The sequence below is a fragment of the Centruroides sculpturatus genome, unplaced genomic scaffold, assembly GCF_000671375.1.
Source record: "Centruroides sculpturatus isolate CEXI.00-Female unplaced genomic scaffold, Cexi_2.0 scaffold1465, whole genome shotgun sequence".
Lineage (NCBI taxonomy): Eukaryota > Metazoa > Arthropoda > Arachnida > Scorpiones > Buthidae > Centruroides > Centruroides sculpturatus.
In genome coordinates this window covers 147,883-172,539 of record NW_019385628.1, presented here as the reverse complement: position 1 = coordinate 172,539, position 24,657 = coordinate 147,883, and the positions used below count along the sequence as shown (strand labels likewise).

General features: G+C 28.7%; 1 protein-coding gene across 1 annotated transcript in view; it reads left to right on the top strand.

Moving 5' to 3' along the window:
• Positions 1-21,880, top strand: part of LOC111640732 (casein kinase I-like) — a 40,556-nt gene extending 18,676 nt beyond the window's left edge. Inside the window, exons 3-8 of the mRNA XM_023386776.1 lie at positions 4,119-4,229; positions 4,302-4,450; positions 10,657-10,885; positions 12,956-13,126; positions 19,410-19,558; positions 19,645-21,880. Coding sequence (XP_023242544.1) covers positions 4,119-4,229; positions 4,302-4,450; positions 10,657-10,885; positions 12,956-13,126; positions 19,410-19,558; positions 19,645-20,019 — 1,184 coding nt within the window. The 3' untranslated portion in view covers positions 20,020-21,880. The remainder of the gene's footprint in view (positions 1-4,118; positions 4,230-4,301; positions 4,451-10,656; positions 10,886-12,955; positions 13,127-19,409; positions 19,559-19,644) is intronic.
• Positions 21,881-24,657: the final 2,777 nt, after the last annotated feature.

Sequence of the window (24,657 nt, the reverse complement as noted above, 5' to 3'; positions counted from 1 at the left end):
TTGGGGCAACCTTTAAACAGCAACCTTTTAACTCTAGGTCCAAAGGTTCCATGAGCCACTTGTAAGCAAATAAATACATTACCTACAACTTGTCCAGAGTTGTTATAGTTACATTAGAGAGTATTATATTATAGTTCACCAAATTTAAAACTAGCCAATGTCAAAAATAGCTGGTTTTCTAGTACAGTAATTCCATATTTCTGGAACCTGAATAATTGGTTTGTTACAGTATTTTTTTAAGTTATAAATACAGTTATATTACCAAAATTAAAATATTGCAAATATAAAAAATGTTCTATATTCAAATTTAAATAAACTTGATTTATAATTTCTAGCAAAGAAGTTTGAATCTACTATATGTATAATGTATTTGAACAACACACAGAAAGAAACATAGAACATACAACACACAAAAGAAAATAGAATAGTGTAAAATTAAGTCATGTATTTTTAAAAAATTGATCAAGTTTTTTTTAATGGACTTGTCACATACTGAGGAGGTATGTGACATCTGTTGTCTCCTGCTGAAACTCTAGTCATGTGAAAGATTGAAGTCATTCTAAAGGTTAGCTTACAATGGCAGAAAATAGCAAAAATGATTGAGAAACCAGAAAGCAGTTTTTATTTGTTTAGTGAAATTGGTTCACACTACAAAATGTGGAAAGTAAAACTTCCAAAAAAAGTTACTAAACAGAAAAATTTGTCAGAAAAAGCATCACATATTACATATTATTTGCTCTGTTTTTTGTATGTGCTGTCAGTGGACTAACCCGAAGTGGATACATAATTCACTTTCTCACTTTTTGTAATAATTGCTATAAATTTTTCCACTTCAAAGTTTACAAGGAAAAAGTGCTCTAGAGTATAGAAAAACATAATGCATAAGTGGAAATTGTATAACTGAAATGTTTTATAATGGAGAAAATATCCTGCAGAAAATATTTTATGTATAATTGCAAAAAATTTACAACTGAGAAATGTATAAATTGGGTTCCACCCTGTATTAAAAATTTTATGCGATGTAACTTTAACTGATGTGGACAAATGTCTACTTGGATAAATCAGAAATGTAATTCATTATTTTAAAAATTAGTGATTTCATGAGGAATGAAGAAAATGTTATGTATCGAGAGGAGAATCCTTTATTATATTCATGACTAACAAAATAATCTAGTAAAATTTGTGTGTGCACGCAAATACATAGATTATATGTTGGTATATATAATATAGATATATAAGTGGTACCTTGTACTTTGAACGCTTCAGAGTTTAAATGCTAAATTCCACAAAAATTTGCTTTTATGTTTGAATGATTGTTCAAAGTTCAAACTGCACATAGTGAGATATGCACTTGGTGACTAAGTGAACTAAGTGAAAATGCAATCTGTTGTGTGCCCAAGTCCTCTCTTGCATTATGCTTGTAAGTTTTCAGTGCGTTTTGCTTTATTTTTGTGTTTGGTTATATATATTTGTATAATTTGTCAATTTTTAAGTTTTTTTTTCCTTTGGTTAAAATTTCTTGACTGGAACTTTTCAACCACATTTGACATGTTCAAAGTTTAGGAGCATCTTCCCAATACACACTATGAATTTTTTTTACTGTTTGTGTAACTTTATATTCTTTCTGAAACTCATAAAGCATAATATGCTTTTTATCTGAATACATTTCACAACTGTTATAATTAAGTCACACATCTATGTTAAGTAAGGACAGCTGTTAAAAATAGGCAAAAGCTTGCTGTTCAACTCACCCTTTACTTATTATTACTTATAACCTTTACTTATTAACCATGACATCTAAGAAGTATGTGGAAATGATGAAGTCTAAGAGGAAGATGATAATATTGATGATTGAGGTGAAAAAGGAACTTATTGTGAAGTATGAAAGTTGTATAGATATGGCAGATATGAAGCCATGTTAAGATGCCAAAGTCAATGATATGCAACCAGTAAATGCGGTTTTCATTTGATTATACGGCAGGGGTGGCCAACCTTTTGCATACCATGCGCCAATTTTTTGATAGACGAGTTCAGATGCGCAGTGGCGTACCGTGGGTGTTAGCCGCCCGGGGCGGAGAAAAATTTCGGCCACCCTTTAATCAGGTATTTCAATTTAAAAGATCAAAATTCNAATTTCATATATGTATATTAACTTTTGATTTTTTTCATTCCTCAAGTTTTCAAAAATATTTTTAAAAATCTTCAATGGAATTTTATTCTTAATTTCTCTCTCTGCTCTATATCATTTTAACATATCCATATCCTTATCAATCTTTTCTTTTTCATTCATTTGTAATTTTGTTCAAAATCAATGATATATTGTGGCCAAAACTTAGCCTTTTTCTTATATATATATGACTTATTTGTTTAGATCGCTCAGAACTGACTAAAGCGCCACTTGTAATCGTCCAATGCGCCAAGTTTGGCGCATGCGCCACGGTTTGGCCACCCCTGTTATACGGTATTTTATTTGTTTTTGTGTTTTAATTTATTACTAGAATAATTAATTAATTTTCATTTAACTGTGATATTTTAACTTAAATTATGCACATTTGATGTTTAAGTTTATCAAAATGGGCATTGTTTAGGATTGAGGAATGGATTTATTTGTTTTCCATTATTTCTATTGGGAAAAATTGATTTGAATGATCGCCTAGAATGAATTATATTTGAAGTATGATGTCCCACTGTATACTTTTAATATTGTGTTATATTATATGAAATGTGTTTTAAAGCTTAAAAACTCATCTTCAATAACACCAAAAATATTTTGTTGCTACTATGGAAGCTCAATAAAATTATTTTTGATATTCTAAAGATGAGTTTTTAAACTTGAAAGCACTTGAACATTTATTTAGTATTGTCTATTTATTTAGTACTCTACTAAAAACATTATATAATTATTTTATAATATAGCCTAATAGAGTTTACTTTAATTTTAGTATGTATTTGTATCATAACAAATGTATTAACTAAGTATTAAAAAAAACATTAAATTAACATACAAAAACTAATTATGTTTACATGGTAAAATAATATATTAAATGTACATATTCCATTTTATTGCTTTGTTAGTTATTAATTATTATGATTTATTAAAGATTTTAACTTAATTAATAATTAATATAATCCATAGAATTGTGGTTTGTAAACTTAATTTTGGTTTTGTTTATCAAATGAATGCTAAGAAACTATGAAGAAAATACTATCAATTTACTTACATTTTGTTAAACATCTCACTGATTTAACATTGCTGTTGGATTCATCTTTATCTAGTAACTGCTTTATCACTTATGTTTTTAACTAAATTAAAATTCAAGGTTAATTATAAAGACTGCAGTAAAGAAAAAAAAAATCTTAATTTCAGCCTTATACATATATAATGCTGAAATTAAGATTATATATATATATATATATATAATGATTGGTCATTTTCAATATTTCAGCTATTATCAAATATGTAAAGTTAGGTTTCATTAGGCTGTCTTTTGACTAGACATTATGTTCTATCTTAATGACTAGCCAAAAGATGGTGTGATGAAATCCTGCTTTTTAGATATAGATACTTTTGTAATTTTTATAGAATTGGACTTGATTTTTGTTATAGCTTCAGCTATTATATAAAAAACATTAATTTATGACTACTAAATATACATATATGTATATAGTTTGTGTATGTGTGTGTAATTTATTTTTACATACATATATAATATATACAGTTGAATCTGATTAATTTGAATTATTGGATAATTTGAAGCTAGTATATATCATATTTTGAAAATGAAATTCGAAAAGAAAGCTAGATAATGGAATTATTTGGCTTTGGTTTTTTATTTAAGTATGGAATGCATACATCTATTGAAAGTTGAAATGATTAAGGAAGTGGAAAAGAGAGAAACTGATATAGCCAAAGAATATAGAATACTGCCAATCACTAAAACTTGAAAGAAATTAGTTTAATTTAAAAAAAAAACAAATAATTCAAAATTTTTCAGATCTTAATTTGAACACCGGAAAAAAATTGATTGTGTGTATATTTAAGTAGAATGATTTAAATTGTTTTCAATAAAGAAAGTGTGTAAGTGCAAAAATTTATTTGAAATTCACTTGTTTACCAGGTACTAATATAACCACTGCAGAAGAAGTAGCAATTAAGCTAGAATGCATCAAAACAAAGCATCCGCAATTACATATAGAAAGCAAATTTTACAAGATGATGCAAGGAGGAGGTAATAATTTCAATATTTATAAAACTTTCATAATTATTTATAAATTTATTTCATAAATATATATTACTATAGTTGGCATTCCTATTATAAAATGGTGTGGATCAGAAGGTGATTATAATGTCATGGTAATGGAATTACTTGGACCCAGCCTTGAAGATCTGTTTAACTTCTGTAATCGCAAATTCAGTCTTAAAACAGTACTACTATTAGCTGATCAATTGGTAAGTGCTTTGCTTAATCTGTGTGAATGAAGTCTAATACATTAGCCAAGCCTAAATATTATATTGAAGCTGAAGCATTTTCATTTTACAATTCAATTTTAGCTTGATTTGCGACAATCATTTTTAGTATTAAAATGAATGTATTTTAAAATTAACAGGAAATACATAGAAAATTTAAATATTTTTGACTCTTTCACATGCAATGAACTATTAAACAAACAGTTTGGTTCTATGAGTCATTGATTTAGATCTTTTTGTTGATTTAGCTCCATCTTCAGTATCAACTATAAAAACAATACTCAAGTGAAAATAAACTAAATATATGTTTTTAAACGACAATAATAAAATTATTACATAAATGGTTTGAATTCTCCATACACTAATTTAAACAAAAAAATATTTTAAAGAGAACATTTCACTAGTTCATATTAAAAGCAATATGAATAAAACATCAAAATTTATTAAAATGTTTATATCTAATTGAATTAACATTTATCATAATTCTCATTTTTTATTGCTCTTGTATCTATTTTCATTTATAATTAGTTTCCTTACTTTATTATTTTCTCAAATGATGTAATACCAAGGAGAGTAATGGCCCACAGGTCCATTAATAATCAAATTGTATGTTCAAAAATCGTTGTTTGTAAATCATCCGCTAATTTTGTCTGATCTCTTGTTTTCAATTTTTGCCTCAAACTTCTTTCTCCTATATTATTATTTTCACATCTTTTTGTAACTCTTATTCATCCAAAACTCATATTTGTTTCCTGTTTATATGTTAATTTGTTCTTCTAGTTTGTTATACTGATCTGTAAGGATGAAATAAAAGTTTTGAACAAAGTATAAAATAGAGAACATACATAGTATGCATAAATCCTGTATATTTATCTATTATTGTTGATTTTTCTACTTTGTCCAAAACTTTAATTTCATATATGTATATTAACTTTTGATTTTTTTCATTCCTCAAGTTTTCAAAAATATTTTTAAAAATCTTCAATGGAATTTTATTCTTAATTTCTCTCTCTGCTCTATATCATTTTAACATATCCATATCCTTATCAATCTTTTCTTTTTCATTTGTAATTTTGTTCAAAATCAATGATATATTGTGGCCAAAACTTAGCCTTTTTCTTATATATATATGACTTATTTGTTTAGATCATATTAGTTTATTCTATATAATCCAGTTATTGTTAACAAAAATCAGAAAGTAGCTATTCTACACCATTGACTTCTGATGGCTGTTTGCAGGTATGAATATTTTTCTGTATGTCTTGGTCTTAATTATTCCTGCTTTTATTTCCATATTATAATCGAAATAGGTAATCTCTTGTTTATTCTGATATAATTTGAACTGTAACTTGTGTTGGTTTATTCTATGGCTGCTATTCTATTCTGACTGTTCAGATATCTCTCCTAAATTTCAGATAATCTGTATATTTTCCACATATCTTCAGATTCCTATTAAATACTGTCATATTTCCTGTTGATAGCATGAAAATTTTGAAAATAATTATAAAAACAGATTTTTAAACTTATCAAAAATATTTAATTTATATAATTAATTTGTTTTTCAATTCTTTAATATTGTGCATATGACAGTATCCCCATACATTGATATTGCCATTTGAACACATGTATTTGGTTGCAGGTTTGCATCTTGCCATGGAGTTTCCACTGCTTTCTTCACATGTCTAATACCTAAATAGGGGCAAGTTTCCCACACAAAATCCTCTATGGTGCACTATACCTGGACATCTTGACCATTAGCTGCATTGCCTTATATCACCAAACCAAACTAAATCCACATACAAGTTCTGAAAACCACTATCACTATTTGTTTCTTGATAATTGTGTAAGAAATTTGTAAAATCCATGGTGAAAGTAGCCTGAAGTCAGTGCAAAATAACACATGAAATTTTTTGACTTTGCTAATTCTTTTTCCATGTGCAATTTAAATGTATAAAATTTTTGATAGGATGTAGTTGATAAAACTTGGTTCTTGGTTGAACAAGAATTTCCATCTACTTTGGTATTAAATTTTCTTAAACATTTTATGAGAAAAGTTTATTTGTTTCTTATGGGAAATTAGGTTTTCTTGTATGAAAAGTCTAATGCAAGAACTTAACTAAATTCTGCTTTATATAATTTCTTATAAAACAAAACTAAATCATTTAATAGAGTTTAGTTTATGATTGAAATTTGTGGTTTATTAGGTATATTTAACTTCTACTAATTTTATAATAAATAAGAATCATAAAACAACAGAAGGCTTTGAATTTACAAGTCGAATTTAAAAGGTGTTTTTAATACAAGTACTTATTATTCTACATGAAATAGGATTACAAAATATTGAAAATATTTTTAGTCTGAGAATTAGAAACATTGTTTATTTAAACTCAGTTGAATAATGTTTGACTAAAAGAATTAAATATTTTTCAATATTTAAAGTTTTCCTGCCAGAATATTGGGAATTATTAGACTGTAAGTTATAATTTCATGATTTTACAGTTGACCAGAGGTTTGAGATATGTCTAGCATTATTTGTGAAATACATTTTCTGGAAATTAATGATTTCTCAGACACTGTAGCTGACTTGAGAAATTGTTAATTTCTGAGAGATTCTAGTTCTTTCTAGACATTGTAAAGAAAAACTATTAACTATGCAGCTGAAGTTCTTTCCAGCCAGCACATCACATTTGCAGTCAAGAGATCAAAGTGTTTTGTGCATTCAAGAAACATTGGAAGAAACCAATTGTATTCTCTGGTTGCAAAAATGGATAAAATGACATTGGTCTACAAATTAGCTAATACTGTCATAGTTAATGATTCCCTAAACTGGATTAAGAGCACATGAAATGAAGTGAAACCTGAAAATATCAAAATGTGCTTTATAAAAGGTGGTTTTGTTATTGAATACTGTGAATGGCAATAATATGATGGATGTACTGTATTTGAGATAGAGGCTGCTGCTGTCAATGAACTTGTTGAGTCTGTCATAATAAGTGTTGACATGGTTGGAATTGATGAGAAGATTGAGTGTTTAAACATATAACAATTGGATTAATACTGTAGCTGAAAGTGACACTGAAACTGTGGATAATATTCAGATGAATAACCAAGAATGTTTTTTGCTAGTGGAACAATTGAACTTGTGAGATACACTTTTAAGCATTGTACAGCACAAATCACTTGCCAGAGAACTTGGCAGTAATTCATTTATAGAATTATTAAATAGAGAAATAATATGAAAATGTGACCAATGTATGAAAATAAAACAAATGTTAATATCAAGTTATTTCAAACTGACATGATAGGAAATACAGTAAGTGATGCACTGCATAATATAACAATCTTAAAATAAACACAAGTTTTTAAACTTTTTCATAACTAGTTTTTAATAATAACACTATTGTATAGTATGTTGCATGCTTATACCATTACACTCCATTACACTAAGTGTACAGCATACTATGTTTCTATGCTCTTCCTGACAAAGCAAATTTCTTTAAGGTAACCACCCTTCAGACAACTCTTTTTTGTGACAATTTTTTGATGGTCAGTTTAAGAGTTTCACTGTAATTATTTTCTGTGCTTGATAATGCATATTCAATTTCAGATGATGTAGTTATAGGAATAATGATATAACAGTGTTTGTAGCTGTAATTTAAATCTATATAATTAAATAAAAATTTTCCATATACAGTGGGTGATTGGATAACAAATACCTCACAGAACAAACACAAGAAGAAGCGACATAAAATAATGAATACTGATTGGTCTTCTCTTGTCTTCATGCAACAATTCGAAACTTTTCAGTGTGTGGGAGGCATCGACATTGATGCTCAAACCAGTATATACTGATCGGATAGTATTCCTCCGAATTTTGAAACTCTCCCTTGTAATTCCAACCTTTTTATTTTTCTGACAGAAAGAATTTTTTTTATAGTATTCGCTCGAGCGGGCACTCATTAAGTTTTGCGTCAGTTTTTATTTTCAAAGAATGAGAGTATAATAGCAAAGACAGAGTGGGCAGAAGATGTCTGATGTTGCTGGGCAGTATGGTTTGAACAGTAGGCTGCAGTCCAATCTTATCTAAGAAAGATACAGTATAATCAAAAAGACTCAAGCAGCTAACAGAGTAACAAAAATCACATCTAAGAAATAAAGAACATTGAAGAGCTCATAATGGAATCTGATAACAAGAATGCCAAGAACTTTTGAATGAAAAACACCAAGAAACTTGGCAAGATATGTTTTCTTCTGAAAAAGAGGATTAATGCTGATATCTGCTATTAAACAACTTTTGAAGAAGTGGAAGGATGTCAGAACAACAGTCTTAGAATGGCATCCAAATCAGGTTAAGATTAATAGGCTTGGGATCTCTACAATGACAATGCTATTAATTATTTCTGAAAAATCCTGACGAGAGAAAAGCAATCGACATTGGATAGATTCTTTAACACCCACAAATGGAAAAAAACATGATTGATAAAATGCAAGACTGTGTATATATGTATTTTTATTATTTTAATACATATAAATAAATGTAGTAAGAAAGTATATAATTTTTTATTTTTGGAGATCTCCAGAATGGAATTCCCATAAAAATCTATGATAAATTGATAATCAGTTAATGAACAATTCGGATAGCAACACAGTCTTGGAACGGATTATATTCATTAAACTCCTTAAGCCCATAACCCGAGATATCTCGGGCTGATCACCCACTGTATAATTGCTGTATGGATTGTTTCTATGTATATTACACTCGTACTTTTTCACTCATTTTTATTTATTATAGTGTGTGTATATTTTTTACTTTTGAATTTATCAAATTTACATTAATATTAAAACTTTTTACTACTGTATATTAGATCTGATGTAATCAGATAATGGTCTTTATCATATTTGAATTAGCTGATTGATGATCTAATGTAAGAACAAAAATGTTTCTATTAAAATTTTTGCTTTGGTTTCCGGAAATAAGCACATTTATTGACTTCTAAATATTGTGGTATCAAGTTATTGTTCAAGTTTAAACCAAATTCTATTAAATGTATATGGGGATTTGATTTATTGACAATTTTGAGTATAGATAATTTAAAAATTTTTGAATAATTAAAATATAAGGAAGTTTCAACCAGATAGCAGGTCAACCAGATAAGAATTACATTATCAGTATGTCAAACCTAAGTTATAATCATTGGTTATCATTTGTTTTTAGCAATGAATATGTGAAATACTTTAAAAGAAATTATTACAAACTATCTCTGATCCTAATAGCTGAATTATTAAAATAAATTAGCTTTCCTAGTCTACTGAATTATATTTGCATTTGAATTGGAGGTAGTATTTTATGTTAATTTTACAATGCATAATTAAAGTCCTGTTTCATGTCATATAATAATATTAATAAAAAGTTTAATATCTCTTTTAAAATAGATTGAAATATGATTTAACACATTAAATAGTTTTTTTAAGTAGAAATTAAAATGATATTTTTATTTCTTTCATTTGTATTGTTGTTAGAAATATGAGATTAAGGAAATTACCATCTGGTTAAATCTGTATTTTGCTAAAATTTGTGTATTCATACATAAACAGTACATAAGCCTGATTTTTTTTAAGTAATTCAAAACAATCTGTTTTATTATTGGACTAATACAATAATTAGATGTAATTTGACTAGAGGTAGGGGTAGGCTGCCATCTTGTGATAATTTTAATAATTGTGATAAATTAATTTTAATTTAAAATTCTGGAAGAGAAGAATTAGCCTAGAGCAGAACTTGAACCCACAACTCCTTACCGTGCAGATCCATTACCAATTAAACTATCGAGACCTCTGTTAAATCTTGCTTCTAGAACTATTAATTTAGATAACTAACCATACTTGGTCATTCATGGTACCAACTGGGGATGACTTTAGTGCTCTGTGGCTCTCAGCAAGTTATTGCTTTCACATTGGCAGGTCAAATCATTTTACATCTAATTATTGAATTTGCCTTATTGTAGCCAGATAACATGGCAGATCATTTGGCATTTGTGCATTCAGTTATCTTCAAAATTTGAAGATACTTCTCATTATTAAAAGTAGTTGAAAAATAATTATTATTTATCTTAATGATTAGTAATTTAGAATTAAATTGATGAATTTTATTTAAATATGCTTACTAAATAACTTTATTTTTGTTTCAGATTAGTCGTATTGAATATATTCATAGTAAGAATTTTATCCATAGAGACATAAAGCCTGATAATTTTCTGATGGGCTTAGGTAAAAAAGGAAATCTGGTGTATATAATAGATTTTGGATTAGCAAAAAAATACCGCGACTCTCGGACTCACCAACATATACCATACAGAGAGAATAAAAATCTTACGGGAACAGCAAGATATGCCAGCATAAATACTCACTTAGGAATAGGTAAGAATAATTCAACTTTCTATTTGTTTTTTTAATGGTTAAAATTTTAATTACAGATTTTTTAGAAAACTGAATTTCAGTCCCTCAGTCAAAATATTTATTTCAGCTTGACTGAAGTACTGAAATAATCCAAAAGAAGTATATTAAAGTAATTCTTTTTGGTAACATAATACAGAACAAGTCAAAAGTTTTTCCTTCTCTTAGATATAAAAAAAAAATGACATTTTATGCAATACGGTACAGAATTGTCTGTTATAAAAATATTAAAATGTTTGTTGTTTTGATGAAATTTTTCTAATACAGTTGTACCTCATACTTTGCTTGAGTTCAAATGCAGTATTTACCTTGGAGTTCAAATGATGCTTCAAAATTTGAACTGCATACACATCGAAAAATGTGCTCAAAGCATAAATGCAATCTGTTGTGTCCGAGTCATCTCTTGCTCTTGTGTTATGCTTGTGTGTTTTAATGCTTTTTCACTTTATTTTTGGCATTTGGTTGTACATATTGTGTGTTGTTCATTGATTTTTATTAATTTCTTCCTGCAATTTTTATTTGTCAACAGCTTTTGGGCACTCTGTTTTGTATCCTTTAGTTCAACATTTCCTGAACAGATCTTATTGGTTATATCTGTGCATAAAGCAGAATCTTAACAGACTTTAAACCACATTTGACATGCTTGAAGTTTAGGAGCATCTTCCCCATACACATTACTTTCCCTGCCCCTTTTTATTGTTTGTATGGTGTTATATCCTTTTTAAAACTCATAAAGCATAATATGTCCAATATGCTTTTTATCTGAAGACATTTCAACTTGATTTTATTCAAACAAAATGTAAGAATTTTTACTTTAAACCCTTTACATTTTGTTTGCTTTTAAACAAAGAATAAAATCTCACACTATCTATAATATGTTGAATTTCACAACTGTTATAATTAAATCATACATCTATGTTAAGATGTTAAGTGTTTACATATTTTATGGTTTTTGTGTTTTAACTTATTATTAGGGAATTTAATTGTATTATTTTTACCTTAAATTATGGTATTTGCTGTTTTAAGTGTATTGAAATGGGTATTGTTCAGAGGTCTGGGAATGGATGAATTTGCTTTCCGTTATTTTTATTGGGAAAAATTGATTGACTGAACAATTCAGAATTTGAACTATCTCTCAAAATGAATTAAATTCAAAGTATGAGCTGTCACTGTACTTGACTGTGGAAGTTATTTTAAACTAAATAATACAAATTCTTTTGATAGTGTTTCAAATAGATCTCAAAAATTTTTTCTAAATTAATTTATGTTGTATGCAAAGATATAACTGGTAACTTCATTTTTTAAATTTCAATTACATTTGTTCAGTATATGGCTTTGGTTTTATTCACTAACACTGATTTCATTAAGAAATAAGATCATCTTGGTCATAGATTATAGCTCACAAAACACTAATTTTCTTAAGATTGAATGATATAGAAAAATGAGAATATGCAAAAAAACAAAATCTAATTTATAAAGTTACCAGTAATTTTAACAAAAGCATCAATATGAATATTTAATATTCTGAGATATAGTTTTAATTTGATCTGAAAGTCTTTGTTTTTTGAAATATTGCTATAATTAAAATATTTTGTTTTTATTAGTAAATATAAAAATAACTAAGTTAATTTAATTTTCTAAAAATCTGACTTTTAATGTCATTCAAATTGAGTATAGCAATAAATCATAAAATATATATATATATCCCAAGAAGATTTATTATTACTACTGTAGTATAAAACTTGCATCATCAAAAGTGATGCTGTTCCTTTCCTATTGGTTTTTATTTTGGGATTATATCCTGAAATGTTGGCTGTAAGCTGTGTGGCCTATATATGAAATCATCTTACCAATAAAGTCAACATTTCTGTAAAAGCTTTGCTTTTGCAACTTATATATGAGAGCAGACCATAGGCAAGGTTTTTAGGGTATTATTAATTTTATTTAATTTATGAAATTACTGAAATTTCTTTGTTGTGTGTGAAATTTTTTATACACAGTGGTTTTGTTTACTTTTACTTATGTTTCTTCCAGAACAAAGCCGGAGAGATGATTTAGAATCTCTAGGATATGTTTTAATGTATTTCAATCGGGGAAGTCTTCCATGGCAAGGTCTTCGGGCAGCTACCAAACGTCAAAAATATGAACGAATTAGTGAAAAAAAAATGTCAACACCCATTGAAGAATTGTGTAGAGGATTTCCTTGTAAGTTTAATATATAATTGTTTGATTTATAGAAGATAAACGAGGATTTAAACAGAAAGAAGCAATTAGAAAGGAAGGTTATAATTATGCAACTAATCTGTCGTGGATTTTTAGCTCGAAACCAAATAATTACCCATATCGTTATTACTGAACAAGTATTGTATTAATTTAAAATTATTAAGGTTTAAAATAAGATTTAAATAGTGTATTTTAAACAATTATTAGATTACGATTAGGGGCAGTCTATTAATTAAATATATAGTTCTTTAAACACTTGAAACATCCCTCTCTCCTAATGGCGCGTTATCCTATAGGCAAAAAAGGACAATTGCCTGGGGTCCCACACTAATTTAAGAAAATACTTTTCCCAAAAGTCAACAATTCACATGAGGCTCCCTAATTTAAATTCGCCTTGATTCTAACCTAATAACCAACATTGAAATTATTTCAATAAGTTCCCTCTTTAAAGATGTTAGAATAGGAAACTAAATGTGAACGTCTTCATTGTAACATGCATTTTTTTAAAATTAAAATTAATTTAATTACAATAGAATTNTAATATATAATTGTTTGATTTATAAAATTGATATCAGATAAAATTTGTTGAGATTAAAATTTTAAAAAGTCATATCTTTTAGATTAAATATATATTGAATTTATAAATTTTTATATATATTGAATTTTTATAAATTAAAAAATTTTTTTTTTTTGGTCTAAACAAATTTCTGTATAGAATTTTTGCATAATTATATTAACAGATTCTGATTTCACATAAATACAAAATGATTTAGAATCTGATCAGTAAATGGTGAAAAAAGCAAAAAAAGTTCAAATATTTAACATTTGTTTAAATTAATTAAATAACAGTACATCCTGGTCCCATTGTAGGAATCTAACTTTGATACATAAATTTTCTTCTCTCTTTTGGTAACAATTGGAACATATCCATTCATTTTTATACAGAAAACTCTCTTGCATTTTTGATACAAAATAATCTTATATAAAATTAAAAAGAAAGAAAAAAAAAGATTGTAAATATTATAAATACAGTAGAGCGTCGATTTCATGGTACCAACTGGGGATGACTTTAGTGCTCTGTGGCTCTCAGCAAGTTATTGCTTTCACATTGGCAGGTCAAGTCATTTTACATCTAATTATTGAATTTGCCTTATTGTAGCCAGATAACATGGCAGATCATTTGGCATTTGTGCATTCAGTTNAAATTTATTGAAAAATATAAAAATAATAAAAAATTATACTTCAGATATTAATTTAGTATCAAAAACATAAAATATTTGAGTAGCCCAAGACATAGCCAAAGATTGAAGTGCCACAGCACTGGCGAAAATTTAAATTTGCCGACTGGAATTCTTTCGGATGATTGACTTTCGGAAAATCGACGCTCTACTGTATATTATAACATTATTTATTACAGAATGTTTAGAAGTTAAATATACTCTTTGACAAAAATGGTGGTATTGGAATCAAATGAAACTTTATTAGTGCAAACATAATGAAAATGGTAATGAAGTGATTGCAATATAACAGAGACAATTTCCTGTGGAAATAATGGTAAAATTTAAACCTGTAGTACCATTTTGAACCTCTTGTCTGGATAAATGCAGTGATAAAGTCAGGCATGGAAGAATACAGGCACCATATGCTATCCTGTAATAGATTTACATACAGATTCTTTACAGTTATAGATGGCTAAAGTTGGTGTCGTAACTCATCCCACAAAAGCTTGGTATGTGATAAATCTGGAGACTGAGCTGGTCATGAAGTGAGACAGTTTGACACATTCCTGGGAAACTATATGTGCAGATATTATCTTGCTGGAAGGTGGCTTTCAGCCCTACCATGAAAGGCAACACATGAAAATGCAAGATTTCTTAATATACTGTTATGTTATCAATATTCCTTTCACTAAGGATGACTGACTGATTCATACAAGATGGCTTTTCAGATCTTTTGAAAAGTTAAACATCTTCTAATCATATAGATGCCTAACTTTTTCAGCCAGTTAGAAAAAATATTACCTGTGCTTTCTTATTTCATGCATATTATTTAGACAACATTTTGGCATTGCAAAAGCACTCAAGGTTTTAATATTTTTCAATTAAGAGTTTTTATTGCTTATCTTCTTTTAAGAGAAAAAAAAAAAAAGCAAGGAACATGTAAATCTTAACCTCTGTAACATAAATCACCTTTGAACACTGTTGTTTTGTCCAGCAAACTTTTAAAAAATAAACCCCATTTATTTTGCATTGAAAATGTCATTTGGGTTAAGATAAATTTTTCAGCTACTTTGTGCAATCCTCCTCCATGCACTTTACATCATCTGGATACTTACATTTTCACTTTGTTTTTTGTCTGATTCTATTATTATTATATTATTGATGCTTTCCAAAATTCTCTTCTTGTTTTTCAGGTTTGTAGACAAGATAAGTGAAATGTTAAAATTACTCTTTTGCAATTTGATTTTTCTTTTCACTTTTCTCCAGTCTTTATGAAGGATACTTTTTTCTGCTATTGACAAAATATAAATAGTAAACAAGAGAAAACTAAATATCTATTTCAGAATGAAAAATGGTCAGTACATTGAATGGTCACTCTCAGGAGGAAAATGTCAACATGCAGTTCAAAATTTAAACATTTATACTGTAATATATAAAAATTTCAAATAAGGAGACACTGTAATGTATAGAAACTCATAATTTGATTGGCCAATAAGTTAGTAAGTTGTCAAATCACACACGTTTGTTAAATTTAACAATATCAAATATCTAAAACTTTTATAAAACAATGCTAAGATTTGATTTGGTTAATTTAAGCTCAAATTGTTAAAATTTTGAATTTTATGTTGTTCAGTTGAAGTCATAATTCTATATGATACCAACTTTGTGATATCATTTGCAACCCTTGAAAACATAAAAGAAAGCACACAAAATTAAGATTTAAGTCAAAGAAGTTTCAAGATTATAAGAAACACAACACATTAAGTCTATGGGAATTAAATCAGAGCAAAAATAAAATTTAAGATCTGGAGACTATATTTTCCTAATTCAAAATTTAAGTTAAGGAAATTTGATTTTATTGAGTGTCTATTGGATTTTCTCTGATCAATAAAAACATTTATTTTATCAATTATTATTTTTTAAAAGCTAACTGGACTTCAGATTTATATGCTATGAGTGTTATGAGTACAGTGGAACCTCGCTTAACGAGCACCTCGCACAACAAATTGTAAAAAAAATGACTCACATAATGAGTGACGATAAGAGGGGAAGTCTTGGATTGTGTGCATGCTCCATCAGTCTGTGCTTAGCACTTACTCCACTAGCATCTTAGTATCACTCGTGATCAAACATTTTTCCAAACTTGTGTTCACACATATTACATATAAACATCGACAACCGTATAATAAACACGCCAAACAATATGCCAAATTCTGGGGCTAGGTAAAAGTTATAATTAAATACAGTAGAACCTCGATAATCCGGCACTCCGGATAACTCGGCCACACCCTGGCAGGGCAAAAAAATCCTTAGTTAATTAATTTTCATTATAGACAGCTTTATAAAAGCTCTCAAAGTATTTTTCTGAGGTCTGTCTTATCAGGTAAATTACTGTACACAGTGTATTCTTTAATTTTCATTTTCATGTAGTAAAGGCTCTATGCCTTCATAAAGGACATACTTTTCCTTTGTTTAAGGGTATTTGGGCAGTTTATTTTCTGTTATATTCTCAAGTAAACAATACATACAAGTACAGTACAGTATTTTCTGAGGAAACACTCGTACTTATTTTTTTAACCCCATTCCCGATAACCCGGAATTTTCACAAACTCGGCCACCCTTCGGTCCACATTAGGCCGAGTTTTCGAGGCTCTACTGTATTAGAAATTAATTAATTTGACTAGAGGTAGGCAGTTATGCTTCCATCTTGTATTAAATTTAATAATTAAAAATAGGATGGAAGCATAACTGCCTACCTGTAGTCAAATTAATTAATTTCTAATATCTAATTATAACCTTTACATAGCCCAAGAATTTGTCATATTGTTTGGCATGTTTATCAGACATATTATCTGTGTGTGTGTTTTTTTTTGTTGTTGCAAATCAAATTTGCATTCCAGGTTGGTTCATTCCATGCCAAAAAAAATTATGATGATTCACGCTCCTTAACAATGTATATTATATAATTTTCTTTGAATAAACATTATACATAAAATATTTGAGAATTTTTTCGGCATGGAATGCATTATCGTATTTTACATTAATTTCTATGGGGGAAAATTGTTTCGCTTAATGACTGTTTCACATTACGAGTAAGATTCTGGAACGAATTATGTTCATTAAGCAAGATTCCACTGTATTTTTTAAAATCATTATTAACTGAGTTCAGAAGGAAATGTGTAGCAACATCAAACTTAAGAACCCAAATTTTTTTCCTGGGAGAATGCGATTTAAAATCTGCAATTAAAAAAACTAGACACATCAAAAAAGTGCTAAATTTGAAGGAAAAAATTAAAAATTATACTCCTATTTTCATTTTGTTTTAAGGAGTAAAAACTATCTTCATTCAGATTTAGCATAGTCCATCTGTTGTTCTCTTTGAATTTGAGAAAGAAGCAACACGAAAGAGCCTATTTAAAAGTGAACTAGAAAATCAAGCATTTTTGTCAAACATCTTATATAAAAATATATATATATATAATAACAACAAATCATAATACAGTAGAGCGTCGTTTATCCGAAATCTGGTTATCCGAAACGTCCGTTATCCGAAAGCATTCCAGTCGGCAAATTTAAATTTTCGCTAGTGCTGTAGCGCTGCAATCTTCGGCTATTTCTCGGGCTACTCAAATATTTTACTATATTGATAACTAAATCAACATCTGAAGTATAATTTTTTTATTGTTTTTATATTTTTCAATAAATTTATTTTGTTTGTACAAAATAAAAAAATAATTTTTAACGATACAATAGTCTTCATTAGGCTTAACATCGATGAAAATTCAACGTGAAGCGATATGCAACGGAGAGAAATTTCAACATGGGATAAATTAAGATATTTTTTCGTACATGATTCGTTATCCGAACCACCCCAGTCCCCAATTGATTCGGATAAATGATGCTCTACTGTACTATAGTAGTGTGTGTTATCCCCAATGCATATACTAAGAGTTCATATAGTGTCACTGAGCATAATTTCAGAAAAAAGCTTTCAAAGCCATGGATTAAGGCATTGCTCTTACCTTGTTCTGTGAAATCAAGGTTTATTTCAAGGAGAAATATAAAATGAGATATGTGGAGGTGTTATACATCTATAAAATGCTGCTATTACCTATTACAATATCTTCTATTCTTTATAAATTTTAAGTAGTAAATGACTATGGTCTAGTTTTTTCTAAAAATTGATTTGCATGTTGATTCTCTGACATTGAGCAACACAAGATTATATGAAATACCATATTTACTCGCATATAAGATGAAGTTTTTATTAATTTTTCATTGCTTCAAAAACCTATGTCATTCTATACGCACGAGGAAAGGATTCTTTGCATTTTTGCAAATAATTTTTGTGAACTGTGTATTTGCATTTATTACAGGATGCTCACCCCTTGTGTTTGAAAACAAGTATTTTATCTGGGTCATTTGAATCATCCTTTTGTATTGTCAGGAGTAAAGATGAATAGCAATAGGAAAAGCAAAACTTTTGAATTGAATTCCAAAATAAGATTTCAAAAACAGACAAGCCCGATATAAATTTTAATCCATTTCCATGTGAAAGTAGACGATTATTCGGAAATCTGAATTCAGAGAAACTCATAAGTTTAATCAACCTTTAAGAATTGGCAAAAAAGGTTCCAATTGTCCATCTTTACCTGAACAAATTATGTAATCGATTTTACAAGATTTTTCCTTAAAGTTTAAAATGCCAGTAATTTTTGCAGGACAACATGTACATTTGATATTTTATTTGTGATTAAACGAAATAAAATTAGAAATGTATTAATATATCTAATTTTCTTTATTTTGCTCTTTAAAATCACACCTCGTCCTATAAGCAAGTAAATAAGGTAAATTTATGAATAAAAGTTCATATTACAAATCAGTGAAGTCGATTCTAATTAAATATTTTTACTATTATTATTTTAGATTTTCTTATTGATATTTTTCATTTTTTTATTTCCCTCTTTGCTAATTCTGAATAACTAGTGTAAAATTTATGAATTAACATTTATTTATAATACTGTGATGCTCTTTTTCTCTTTCAGCTGAATTTTCAACATATTTGAATTACTGCAGATCACTTAGATTTGATGAAAAACCTGATTATTCCTATTTACGGCAGTTGTTAAGAAATTTATTCCACAGACAAGGTTTTACATACGATTATGTCTTTGACTGGAATATGCTAAAATTTGTAAGAGAATCAAAAACTTGTTTATGTAAAAGTATTAGCATTTACATTAATTTGATGAAATTTCAGATACAGCTTTTAATTTTCAGGGTGGTAATCGAAGCCAGCAAGAACAGCAAGATGAGAGAGACCGAAGAGAACGACATCATTTGCACGGCAGTACAGCTACACGTGGTGCTCTTCAGGCACCAACAACTGCAAGCAGTAGTCGTTTGCGAGGTGCTCCAGATTCAGCTAGTCCTGCAACAGGTAGGTCTCTGCCACACCATCTTGCTCCACCAACCAATATGACACCAGTATTGAATGCACCTCCAACTGCAGCTTCAGCCGCCATGGTAGTAGGTGCTTCTCATTCAGTTGCTCCTTTACCGTCCTCAATGCCGCTAGGAGTTACCATTCGTTCAAGAACAAGGTCTACACCCCGAGCAGCCATATCAGCACACGAAGGACCGGCCCAGAGATGACAGGGGTTTTTACTGATGTGCTGTGAAGTTATTAACCATTCTGAGCAACCTATTTGGAGACATACTGAAATGAAACAAGAAAGGGTAAACCGTAAAGAGTAATAATGTAAATGTTGGTGTTTATAAGCTTGCAGATAAGGATAGACAATGCTAGTCTAACTAGCTTCTAATGGGATGCATTAATAGATGACTGAAAAATAATAAAATTGACGACATTTTGTTTCAAGTCCAGTCAATATATGCGTGCTAGTTCTGGATTAGTTCTTTTAAAAGTATATCATGGGCAAAACTGTTCAAATATGATAGCCCAATTTTCCCCAGCCATGACAGTTGAATTTTATGGTGCACAAATATTGAACAAGTGAGTCAAACGATACTCATTTGAGGATGGGAGATATAATGGCAATTTATTTCTGCAGATTAACCTAAAGACAATTAAAATATTTTCCCTCGTGCATTGTGCAAGCTGATAAATCAGCTTTTAGAAATTGTAGAAAATGTTTGATTTTCATTGTTCCTTTTTCTTTTTAGATTCATTGCCTTGTCATGTGTCAACAATGCAATGTTACATTCATCCATAATGAACAGCCTAGTTTTTACAAATATCAGGAACACCTTCTATTATAAAACTTTGTATATTCAATGCACAAACTGAACTCAGGCTGTAGTCAAGCCATTATACATTTTTTATAGCTGTCTTCCTGTACAGTGTGCTTGGTCAAGGTCTGTTTTGTTTTTGAATGCAAGTGTACTAATTTAAGTTCCTGTATAATGAAACTTACTGCAGAAGAAATCTTCCCAGTTAGAACAATAACTTCTAATTAATTATACAATGTATGAGTTGGTATTTAGTAAATATAAAATAATAGCAACTTAAAGTCAGGCAGCAATGAAAATACCAGCCAAATAAAAATTAGTCCATAGCAGTAAACTTGCAGTGAAAATTAGAGCATAGAATTCCAAAGTGATCAATTCTTTGTAAAATACTTAGTATGTTATAGAAGCAAACTAAGTTGCCATGTATTTATTCATCAAGATAACATTTTGCACAATTTCAGTAATGGTATGTTGTTCAGTGTAAAAAAAAAAACAGTTGAAGATTGTGGGAATATTTGAAATTTTTTAAATAACATTGATGTTTAATTAACAAAGAAAATCATAAAAGTTTCTGTCTGAAATTGCTATAGGTGCTTCTCTATCCCAAAACAGATGATTAATTTTTTTTAATGAAGAAGCTGCACTTCAAGACAGGGAATTTATCTTGTATATTTCATGATTTGTAAAACCAAAAATATAATTAATTTTTTTTTCCTTCTCTGACAGATCAAACATGAAAGGATGCACTTTTTGCTTAACAAAATTATTTCTATAAGACCAAAAAGAAACATTTTCCAACATTAAAAAAAAAATCATTTGTGCTTCTCACAGCTTCGATTTACCAACATTTGCTTGTAATAAGTGAGGTAAATATTCCAAAGTCAACTTTTTGTGAAGACAAAGAAATGTGCCTAATTTTGATAGAAATCTATAGAAATTTGCAAGTTGTTTATAATTGAAAACTGAATTAAATAATTTCTCAAAAATAAAAAAAAAAAGAAGAAAATACCTAACCTTTTTGGAATAATTTTGCAGTCAGTGCTGCAGGTTTATGCATCTCTTATCTGCAATCTGTAAACTCATTTTATTATAGTTTATTAACAGAAACTTTTGTCACCATTTGAAATTTCTCAATGTCCGAATCCTGGTATTTGTACATTATATTGACATGATAGGATATTTCTACTATCATTGTTATGAAGTGATGTCACCAGTGTAACTGTGATTGTAGAGGTTTAAATAAAATAAACAAAATATGCTTTGAGTTTTATAGCTTTTAATTGAGAAAAAAATGCATAATTGACAGTTTCATGCTTTAATGTATGGTAAAAGATCCTTTGTGATTGTATCTGCAATTCTCATTCCATCTTCTGTAGGTGCTAGTCTCCTATTTAAACAAAAGTTTTAATCGTAATATTTATGTACAAATACAGTTTTTGTATTTATTAAATCCAGTAATTAATCTATTAAAATAGTGTGAATTTTTTAATGTTCAGTTCAATAATTATTTCTCTCTAAAAACTACTTACATTTTGTCAAAGTTCAAAAAACCTCCATAGACATACGCTCTCAGAATTTCTGATGTCTTGAATGTATCTGCTAAACTGATGCCACTTGAATACTTGCACCATAACTGAAAATTGTTACATCAATAAGATGTGAATGGTAAAAACTATTCTTCAATTTTACTGACAAGGGATCCATCCAGACTTAACAATGAAGTCAGAGGATAAAATTTTGAGAGGATAGGTGAAGTTCCAGACTCTAACAGAGATGACACCAAAGCTATATCTTCTCTCTGCTTTTAACATTTTTCAGGCAATGGAGTAAATTTTCTGTGTGTTGGATAGCAATTTTATTTTTTTAAGGTAACTCTTTTAGCAATAAGGCAGTAATATTAATATCATCTCTTCCAACTCTATTATTATTAATCTCTTCCAACTCCAGTCACTTAAATAGTGATGATTATGACGTGCTCATTGTGAGGAACCTATTATACTCATGCTATCATAGAAACTACAAAACCAACACATGTTGTTAGCATTTTTCATGGCAATGACGATTGTCAAGTCTGATAGTTCCTTTGTAAGAGTCTATGGTTAGTATTCTAAAAATATCAGGAAAATATTTGATTAATAAGGATAAATATAATTTTGAATTAAAATTTATTTCAAAACTAAATACTTATGCATGTAAAATTGAATGATAAAAATAAGATATTTTCTTTGGCTTTGCCGTTACTTATAGTCTCTTCCCAAGAATGACATTATGTCTCGGAGAGCACGAGCAACGTATGTGCAAATCCCGCACTCGCACCTGTTTGTAGAAACAGTCTCAACATTTCATGTTTTCTTTTGACCCAGTTCTCAGTCTCCTGACTACCTACAAGTCTGGTTTATTTTGTGTGTGCATAATTTGGGCACCAAATACTGTGTGCCAAATTGCAACTCCTGACATGTACTCTTTCATACCTCTAAAGGTGTGCAGCCATTGACAGCAGTACAATTTTAATAGGAAATAAATTTAACATATTAAGAATTAAGATTTGTACAAAACTATATTTTTTCTATTATAACTAGCATTTAACACATTAAGTGCAATGTGTTGCAGAAATTGAAACACACTACATATTGAAATCTGAGATATGTTACTTTGGAGCAAAACATTAACCATATAAACAATGGAAATAAAGTGCACTTGGTTCAGTAAAGTTTTTTAATAAAAAAATAGTAGGAATTTAATTTTTTCTCCCCATAAAATATGAAAAATAAGCAAAGTTTACCTTTTCTAACATTTTTCTTGCATAATGTGTGTTTTATATTTTATGATATTGTACTTATTCACATTCAAATATTAAAGAAACAGACTTCATTTTCTCTCAGTGAACATAAACAGTAAAAAAACAGTACTGTAAGTATTTTATTTTGATTATTCTATTTCTCTTGGTCCATTTACGCAACCTTAAATGTAGTAGAAGTTAAAATCAAAAGCTGATAAGCATACAAAATGATTGGGGAAAACACTCAGCCCACGTGTTGCAATTTTGCAATCTGCCTAAAAATTGATATAAAAATTTTTTTAACTGCAAGATAAAATGATTTTAAATAGCTATATTTGTGCTATTTTGTTAAAAAAAAAGGACCATGGCCATGTTGATATTTTTTATGGCAATGTGTTAAGTTTATAGCTCAAATATTTTCAAATTCATTAAAAATTAAATGAGATAACATTTTGTTTTTGTTTATGGATATCAATATATTACATGTTTGCTAAGCCCATTCATTGTTATACTATTTATATTGCTAACCTGAAAAATATGGCTAGTATGCTAAGGATATCAAGAAAATTTATTCCTATATATAATTAACATCAATTAGAAAGTTTTTTTAATAATACTACAGTATATAATGTGTCAAAATGTCATAATTTTCAAAATTTTGGTTACATTAAAAACAAAGCATGTATATATTTTTAATTCTGATTGCTAAAAATTTATCTCTTTCACACTGAAAGTAGCATTGTTCAGACTATTGCATAGTGATTTTAAACTAATATAAAAGAAATATTTGGAATTTTTTAAAATACAACATATCTTTTCAATTATAGGAACCAATTCCAAAATAGTTTTCAATCTGTTAATCACTCATCAATTAACCCTTAACTGGTTTTATGGGGGCCGTGCGGCCCCCACACGTCATATTTTTACGATTTTCTAAAAATCTAAATATTTTTATGCAGCTGCCATTTTATGTAATCTTATTACGTTGCGACTCTTATCGAGTGCCAAATGTTCAGCCCTGTAGCACTTACAAGGATGGAGCTACGTACCTTCTGGGGGCCGCGCAGCCCCCACGATACCAGTTACGTTGGTTTTTTGTGGAAATGTGTTTTTATGTTTTTTTTATTTTTACAATTATTTTGCAAAGATATCTCAATCTTGCATCAAAAATTCAAAATGATTACCAAAGAATCATTTGAACTGCTAATAGATGATAATATTATACAAATTGCTAGATCAAGCCGAAATCTCCTGAAAAGAGT